The sequence below is a fragment of the Myotis brandtii genome, unplaced genomic scaffold (assembly GCF_000412655.1).
Source record: "Myotis brandtii unplaced genomic scaffold, ASM41265v1 scaffold18, whole genome shotgun sequence".
Taxonomy (NCBI): Eukaryota; Metazoa; Chordata; class Mammalia; order Chiroptera; family Vespertilionidae; genus Myotis; species Myotis brandtii.
This window is the reverse complement of record NW_005356674.1, coordinates 4,965,513-4,974,845: the sequence shown is the minus strand read 5'-3', so window position 1 is coordinate 4,974,845 and position 9,333 is coordinate 4,965,513. Positions and strand designations below refer to the sequence as shown.

Genomic DNA, 9,333 nt, shown 5'->3' with positions numbered 1-9,333 from the left:
GCCAATGACCGACTCACAGGGGGTTTAAAAGCCCAGCTTCCTTGCTTCAAAGTGGGACCAGGTCTCTGGGGTAATTCACTCTCCGGGGCTCCGTGGGGTCAGGCTGCAGCCAGACTCCGGCTGAGACCACCTCCTGGCTTAGCACCTCCCCTGCCCAGCCCTGCCCTGCTTCCCTTGCGCCCCCTTTCCTGGGAACAGCTCCTTAATTATCCCCATGCACCAGGATCCCTGTCGCAGGCTCTGCTTCTGGGGCACCAATCCTAAGACACCTGGTAAGCTCCTCAGACTCACTGTGGTTTGTGGGCAGATCTCTCACATCATTAATTATTATTAATTTAAACGATTATTAATAATCCAGCAGTCCACCTCTGGTCTCTGGGGTGCCCTAAAGTTCTATTAGGTTGTCAAGCACAGCTCCTCCTGGATGCCCTCCAGGGGCCATGTGTACCAGGTCAACCAGCGCGCACGAAGGCGTTGGTTCATGCGATGCTGGCGTAGCTGAGGTGGTCTAGTCCACTGAGGCCCAAGAAGCCCTCTCCCCCATCAGCCTCAAGTCCTAGGGCTGATCAGGTACCACTGTTGATGCCCCTTTCTCCCACCACACCCCATAAACCTGCATCTCAGTTTTGCCACCCAAATCGGCTCCATCTTCAAGCCACCGGTCACACCTGCCATGAAGTTAGCTCAGGCATTTATCCTAGTAGTTTCCCTCGGGAACAGCTTTATCTCTGCCTGTTGCCAAGAGCATCCCATCACCTCCGGTTCCTTCAGTTCACTTGGGTCCATTGTCCTCCGGCCAACAAGGTCACACAGTGCCCAGCCAGCTCAGGAAGGTGCTCAGTCTTCCTGCCACAACATGACATGCATCTCATTGCTCCACTTCTTTTTTATTGATTGACTGACTTATAGAGAGAGAGAGGAAGGCAGAGAGAGAGAGAGAGAGATTTATTGTTTCTCTTATTAATGTAGTCATTGGTGCTTCTTGTATGTGCCCTGACCAGGGATCTAACCTGCAACCTTGGCTCTAACCCACTGAGCTACCCGACCAGTGCCATCATTACTCCTCTTCTGTCCCTCTCATTCTCTGATGGGATCTGGGTCAGAGCAAGGGGGTGTGAGTAAAGGATCTGAGGTGAGAGAAATCAGGAAACTACAGTTTAAAGCAATGCTACTTTCACATTCAAACAAAGAAAACATCTAAAAGCAATGGCATTATTTACTCAGAGGTAGGTGAATGTTATGCTAACCAGTTTTATTCGCCTGCCATAACCCTTGATAAACACCCTAATATTAGGGGTGCTGCCTCTCACCTCTGTTGCTTTTGGCACAGTGAAAGGACTGCCATTCCTTCCCCAGATGTCCTTGTGGCTGCCAAAAGTGTCACTCTTCTGGCGACAGAAAGTTCCAGGCGAAAGGTTGAGGACATATTCTCAAGCCAACATCATAAAAAAAAGCCCAGATGAATGACTCCTCAGTGGCAGGTGGCCCATCACTCAGCACACATTCCACACACGTATACTGGGTGCCTGCGATGTGCAAGGCCTTCCCTTAGCCCCTGGGGAGGCCAATCTGAATTGGATAGTGCCTGTCCTCTAAAAGCTCACAACTTGATTGAAAACCTGTGCACAAATGACTGAACAAAGCAGAGGGGACCTGTGTTCCCCAGCAGCTGCTCCCTCCAGCCTCTGTTCTCAGCAAGCCCCCTGGCAACCCTCCCCTCCGCCCCTCAGCAGGTGCTGTCACCTGTATTATTCTGCAGATAAAGTTAAGGTCCCCCAACATGAGGTCTCTGGTTTCCATTTCCCACTTCAAAAGATCTCAGAAGCTTTATCCCCCGCCTGTTTCCTTCACAGAATCCCCCTGTCTCGTGCTGCACCATCTGGACATGCCTCTACCTACTGCCTCCTCTATTCTGCATTTTCAGGGTCTGAACCCCTGGAATGGCCTGAGCTTGGCTTACAACAGAAAGCCCTCCTTTGCCAGATTTTCCTATTAATGTCCAGATTTCGTCCTTTCCTTTCCTGCCTTGAGCCCTTAATGAGTTCTTCCTGTGGCTGGAAGGAGACTCTTCCCCTCAAGTCTGCCCGCCTCCACCTGCTCCCCTTGCCAAACCCTTGGCACAGGTGAGGTGAAAACACAGAAATGCGACACCCCCCCCCACCCCCCCGAGGAGCCTAGCTCCTCACTCCCACAGCTGGGTGATCCCCCCGCCCGCCACGCACTCACGTTCAGAGTGGTCCGTGAGCTGAAATCAGCTCTTCCACCAAAGTCACATTAACTCCTTGAGGGCAGGACCCAGGCTTCATTACTTTTATGTCCCCAGATTTCTTGGTACAGTGTCCCAAATTTCCTCAAAGTGACACTGACACTGATAGTAAGAACATGCTCATATGCACTCTCTCATCGCATCCTCAGAGAAACATTGAGAAGTGGGCAGGACTGTGACTGCCATCCCATTTTGCAAATGAGAAATCTGTGGCTCAGGGATTTTCCCATTAATGTAGTAATCAGTGCAGGAGCCAAGCCCTTCTGGCTCTATCTCTGTCCTAGACCACAGCCAGCCTATGGCGTTGGGGGTTGGCGCTCAGGCTCTGCAATCAAATCCTGCTTCCTCTACTCATGAGCCGAGTAATGCTCTAAAATTCCACTTCCTCTCTTTCATGTGAGGATCTACCTTGGTCGTCCTATTTATCTGCTGTGTTACTGGCCCTCGGTCAGAGCAGCCTGTGCACACACAAGGCTCCCACAGCTAAGCTGATGAGATGTTCAGTGCCTTTTCCAACAAGATACCGTATATGAGCAGCCAGGCACCAATAATGGTGCTTGAGGCCTACAGAGCTCTGTGTTCAGTCGGATCAGGAATTCAAGACCAGAAATCACAGATCACTATTTTACTTTCTGGAGGGTCTATAATTCAAGGGCATCCCTTCCAATTTCCATTAGCTTGGGAGTAAGCATGCTGCTCTGACCACAGTATGCTCGCTGGTGCTATCCATGTCCCCTCGCAGGCCAGGGCTGGCACACCCGCAGCAGTGGCCTCATCATAGTCACTCAGCTCAAGCGTCTCTGTGGGAACCAGGCCAGGATGTCAGGACTTAGGGGGGAGAGCTGGGGCTTGGTCAGTGGGTCCTGAGTCATCAAAGGACCCTAGGCCTCATGGAGGAGTCACCTGTGAACGTGGAGCCAAACCTGTAAACAGATGACCCAGCCATGGCTCTGTAAAATATTTTTCCAAATCACAGGTGTTACAGGTCCAATGTCAGCAATCACTACTCACAAACCAAGCTGGGCCAGTCGTGGGTGCCATGTTAGGGACCCTGGAGAGCTTGGGGATGCGGTTAAAGCAGAGGGGATACAGGCCCAGAGTTGGACTTTAGACAGAGCACCGGAGCTTCCGTGTGGGGAATGCAGCCCAAGGAGGAACTAGAGGCAGGAAGACAAGCTAAGAGGCCACTGAGGTCCCCCTTGAGGAGAGGTGATGCGCATCCATCCTGGGCACTGGTGGCTGGAGAAGAGAGGGCACACAAGTGAAAACTTTTCGGAATATATGAGGGGTGGAATTCGGTGATGACTGAGTTTGGGAGAGAAGCAAGAAGACCAGGGGTGTGTCCTTCCCCAGTTTCTAGTTCTCAGTTCACCTGCTGAAGTGCAGGATAGGAAAGACCAACAGGTCCGTGTTGCACGCCTTGATTTGAGGTGCGCTGGACTGCACATATTTCCAGTAGGAAGTTCAGAAGTGGGTCGGGGCTTGGAGAGAGGAGAGAAGTCTGTGCTAAAAGAATCACTGCAGGAGCCATTGGCAGAGAGACTGGGAAAATCGTGAGTGTGGGAGAGACCAACTAACAGGCCCGGGAAACAGCTCAGAGAGTAACAGGTTCAGGATGGGGCGGTGGGAAACCCAGAGGGAAGGGGGAACCAGAGAAAGAGGAATTAGCCCAAATGGGCACCTAAAACACTAAAGACACAACTGCTGAGCACAGAACAGCCAGAGACGTCCATTGTCATTCTGACCATCTGGGGAAGGGTGCAGAGGAGACAGCATTTTAGCTGAATGATGGGTGGGGTTTCGGCAGTGGAGGGGATAGGGCCCCCCAGGGGGTGAGAAAACGATCAAAAAAGGCCCAGAGGCAGCTCAGAGAGCAGGGTTTCTTTGAAGAAACACCTGCAGACTGCTTCTGTGTGTGTGTGTCAGTTTCTCTCTCATTTGTTTCCTCTCTCATTTTCTCACTCATCTCTTGTTCTTATATCTCATCTCTCTCCCTCTCCCTGTTTTTCCGTCTTCTCTTCCTCCCCTCCATCCCACACACCCACCCATGTCTCCCACATCCACCCCCACCCACACCCCCATCAGAAGAATCAGTAAATTAGACTAAACAAGAGTCTGGCCTCCTGAGGATTCATGATTTACGCACCAAGCCACGTAAACCTAGTAACCGACCAGACCAATGCCAGCCCCTCCCACTGCCCTGCACACCTCCCTCTCCAAGGCCCTGCCCGTCGGCCTTGAGTTTGGACGTGCTCCCTCTTTTGCAGAAACGAGGCCTGGAGAACACTCTGCAGGACGCCAAGCACTGGCATGACCTGGAGCTGCAGAACCTGGGCGCCGTGGTCCGCAGGCTGGAGGCGGAGCTCCGGGAGATGCGTGCGGAGGCGGAGCAGCAGCAGCAGACCCGGGAGCAGCTGCTGGCGCACAGGTGCCAGCTGCAGAGGGACGTGGCTTCCTACCACGTCCTGCTGGACAGGGAGGAGAGCCGGTAGGTCTCTTCTTACTTCATTATAAAAGGAGCACAACTCATCGTTTAAAATATTTATTTTCAAACACTATAGAAGTAATTAAGATAGAAGAAGCCCTGACCGGTTTGGCTCAGCGGATAGAGCGTCGGCCTGCAGACTCAAGGGTCCCAGGTTCGATTCTGGTCAAGGGCATGTACCTTGGTTGTGGGCACATCCCCAGTGGGGAGTGTGCAGGAGGCAGCTGATCGATGTTTCTCTCTCATCGATGTTTCTAACTCTCTATCCCTCTCTCTTCCTCTCTGTAAAAAATGAATTAAAAAATATTTTTTAAAAAAAAGATAGAAGAAATCACCCCCAAACTTCCCAAAACACACACACACACACACACACACACACTCCCATAGCCTCACTCTGTCCTTCCACAAATATATATTATAAATGTGCATGTATACATAAATGTGTTACACCTGTTTATAACCATATAAACAGATACACACATACACACATAGACATGCCTATAAATGTTAAAACATACCTAGTGCAGCAGGTTCTCCAATAAGGTCATTTAGTTCAACATCATTTCATTATAACATTGATGAGATGCCATAGGAATTTAACGCTTGTTTATATTCTGTAGTAAAACTGGCTTCCTTATATAGGGTGTCCCAAAATTCACGCAAGAAGTAATTTTGATAGAAAACACAGGTTTATAATTAAAAATTGTAAATTTTTTATTGATTCATAAAGTATACAGTATAGGGTTATGTATGGAATAGCACATTGGGTAAATGGCCTCCACAGCTTTGCTGGCACATACGCAAAGCCGTGGTCTTCATTGGTCTTCATTGTCCCTGCTCCTGGGCCATAATTGGTACTTGGTAATGCTTATCAAATTGAAGGGATTGAAATCAAAGGGCAACAAATATTAGAATCTGATTCAATAAACCAAGTAAAATTAGGCTTTTATTTGTTGTTGTTGTTGTTAATGCTCATGCAAAATTCAAATCTTGTGTGAATTTTGGGACACCCTTTATATCATTTCATCATAGTTCCCAGAACCTACTGACAATGTCACGTGAGGACTTACTGTGCATACATCGTATCTGTTAGGAATGCTTTCAGCTGCATGTAATAGAGCCTAATTAATGGAGCTATACACCAGTGCACCTGAAGTTTAATGTGCACCCAAAACCTGGGCAGGTCAGGCCTATACTGCCGGCCCACAGACCACCCTGGGAACAGTAAGGACATAAACCACGTTTATCTGAGAGTTCCAGAAATGAGGTGGTCTAGGCTTCTCAATGATTTCATTAGGTCCCAATGAAATACCATCTGACATACCATCCCTGGTATATTGGCTTTTTGTCTTCATCTTTGTCCCACATGGTGGCCAAATGCCTCCCACAGCTCCCGACATCAGGTCCTCACTCATGACAAGAAGGAAGGAAGGAAGAGAGGGCAGCAAGGAAGGCCTTTCCCTGGGAAGTCAGTGAAGAAAAAATGTTTATCAGTCAGTGAAGGAAAAATGTTTTGAGAAGTCCTCTAATGGACTTTGCCTATTATCTCATTGACCAGACATGCTCACATGACCATACCTACCAGCAAGTGGTTCTGGGAAAGCAATTTTTTCCAGCCTCTACACTGGAGAGAGGCAAGGGTAGGAATGACATATAGTATATGTCTAAGTATGTATATGAATGTATGCGTGTGTATATATGCACAGATATACATCGATGTATATATGCAGTCTGTTTTAAAGGGTGAGGATTACAGGAGCATATGCATGAGTTTGGGGACTAGTTCCTTGCCAGCTCTTTAAGGAAATCCAAGCCTTTATTTGATCATAATTCTATATCTTTATGTCTCCCTCCAAGGCCCCATCCATGGCATACATTGAATAAGGAATAGAATATCAGTTCTAAGAGATAACTTAGCAATTATATAGTCCAACCCCCATGATCCCAGCAAAACTACAAAGGCCCAGAACAGAAAAGCGGTTTTCTGTGATCACGCGAGGAGGTAGAGCCAGAGCTGGGACTCTGTAACATCCCTTTCTTCAGAAACAAGAGCGCCACAGGGAAGCAACTTCCTCCTTTCAAGTGGAAAACGTGCCATCCAGCTCCTTCCCAACTGTCTTGTTATTGGATTCATTTCTGTGGACTATAAAAGCTGGATGTTTCTAACCAAGCTCATTTTTTCATATGCCTATGAACATCTGAATAAATGCACAAATTTGTTTTAAATATAAAAAAGTGGTGAATTAAGCTGAATATTCTTCAAGAATGTAAGAATACCATTTAGTGAGTGCCTGCTGTGTGCCAGCACAACTTTAGGTTCCCTGTTCTCTTCATTTCCCCTGAAACCCTGCTAGGACTACATCATTATCTCCATTTTACAGATAAGAAACAAAGCCTCAGAGAGCTTCAGTCATTTGCTCAAGGTAACTCAGCTAATACCTATGGAGCAGGGATTTGAAACCCAAGTTGGCCCTGGCCAGGTAGCTCAGTTGGTTACAGCATCTTCCTGATTCAATTTCTGGTCAAGGCACATGCAAGAAGCAACCAATCAAAGCATAATATGCTAATGATATGCTAAGGCTGCTCAACTGCTCACTATGACATGTACTGACCACCAGGGGGCAGACGCTCCAACCGGTAGGTTAGCTTGTTGCTGGGGTCCAGCCGATCAGGACTGAGTGAGACAGGCTGGACACGCCCTGGAGCCCTCCTGTGGCCCTTCCCTGGCTGGCCAACCTCCCATGTCCCTCCCTGGCCCCGATTATGCACCCATGGGGTCCTTCGGCCTGGCCTGCTCCCTCTCGCAATTTGGGACCCCTTGGGGGATGTCAGAGAGCCAGTTTTGGCCCAATGCCAGAACAACCGGTTGCTATGACGTGCACTGACCATGAGGGTGCAGATGCTCAATGCAGAAGCTGCCCCCTGGTGGTCAGTGCGTTCCCATAGGGGGAGCACCTCTCAGCCAGAAGCCAGGCTCACAGCTAGTGAGCGCAGCGGCAGTGCCAGGAGCCTCCCCCTCCTCCACAGCCTTGCTGGGGATGTCCGACTGATGGCTTAGGCCCGCTCCCTGCGGGGGGGCAGGCCTAAGCCATCAGTCAGACATCCCCCAAAGGCTCACGGACTGCAAGAGAGCTTAGGCCGGGCTGAGGCCCCCCCCCCCAAGTGCACAAATTTCATGCACCGGGCCTCTAGTCTATATACATAAAAGGCTAATGTGCAAAGTGTCCCCTCAGGAGTTTGGGAGACTGGGAGTTCAATCGCTAGCTATGATGTGCGCTGACCACCAGGGGGCGGCGTGATCTGAAGGGAGGCCCCAGCTTGCAGTTAGAAGGAAGGCCCTGGCCAGCAGCTGGAAGGCCCATATTGGCCCTGATTGCCAGCCAGGCCTAGGACCCTACCGGTGCATAAATTCCATGTACCGGGCCTCTAGTGAATGTATAAATAAGTGGAACAACAGATCGATGTTTCTCTCTCTGTCTCTCTCTCTCTCCCTTCCTCTCTTTCAAATCTATAAAAAGGAAAAAGAAAAAGAAACCCAAGTTGTCTTATTCCAAAGGCCAACTACTTTCCACGAGATTCCTACCTTTCCTATAATCTTATTGTGATCTCTTTACCAATTTTCAATCATCCATAGCTTCTCTCACTCAAATGTGTTTTTGTTGATTTGTTTCAGCTAGTGGAGAAACTTCTTTTCATGAAGAAAATGCTGCCTTCTCACCAAGTGGTCAATGAAGTTCCTTGAGGAGTCTTCCCCCACTGCTCCCACATCTACCCCAAACAGCCTCCCATCCCCCACCCTCCCAGAGCTGGATTCCCTGCTAGATTCCCTTGAGCTGAAAAGCTTCCTAGAAGTGGAGAGGGTCCTTCGGCCTTAAACTGAAGTAGTCTGTGGCTTGGGCAACCTCCCTGTCCCTCTGCAAATAAATGCTTTGTGTGCAGTCTGACCACCTGTTCAACTCACTACCGGGTAGAGATGGACGTCACTTTACCTGCCTGGCCTTTGCTTGTGGAGCCATTCTTGAAGGCTCTGGAAAGTTCCCTGAGCATGATGCCATCTGCCTCTCCACCCAAGGACCAGCTGCTTAGGCAAGCACCGTGCTGAAGGCATGCAAGTTCACCACGGTTTGGGGCAAAAACAGCACTCTTGTTAGAGAGGGGAGTGGTGTGGCGCTGTATTGCATGCACCATAATTACAGGCATCATGAAGCATTCAGACCTCTTTAATGTGCTCGGCACGGGTGTTTATGTGCAGACACACACATTTCACTGCTGTTGACGGAGGGCCTCTCAATCAGTTTAAAGGGAACTTCACTGTAAGTCTGTGGGGGGTTAATTAGACTGTGGTTGCTTGCTTCACTTCTAGTCTCAGAATTTGCTTCCACAGTGGGAGCCAAGCCAGCCAAATATAGTTCCTGAATCTGCCACCTACCCAGGCAAGGCTCCCTGCCTTCTGATTAAAATTGAAACCAGCACCTGTGTCCTCGCACCAGCTCTCAGTGCCTCCCAAACCCCACACACACACACACACACACACACACACACACACACAGCCCAACCTCAATTTCTTAATTCTTCCCTCATG

The 9,333-nt window shown here is 49.3% G+C and overlaps 1 protein-coding gene across 1 annotated transcript in view; it reads left to right on the top strand.

Annotated features, from left to right (window-relative positions):
* Positions 1–9,034, top strand: part of BFSP2 (beaded filament structural protein 2, phakinin) — a 50,458-nt gene extending 41,424 nt beyond the window's left edge. Inside the window, exons 8-9 of the mRNA XM_014537597.1 lie at positions 4,534–4,754; positions 8,425–9,034. Of these exons, the coding sequence (XP_014393083.1) occupies positions 4,534–4,754; positions 8,425–8,428 (225 nt within the window). The 3' untranslated portion in view covers positions 8,429–9,034. The remainder of the gene's footprint in view (positions 1–4,533; positions 4,755–8,424) is intronic.
* Positions 9,035–9,333: the final 299 nt, after the last annotated feature.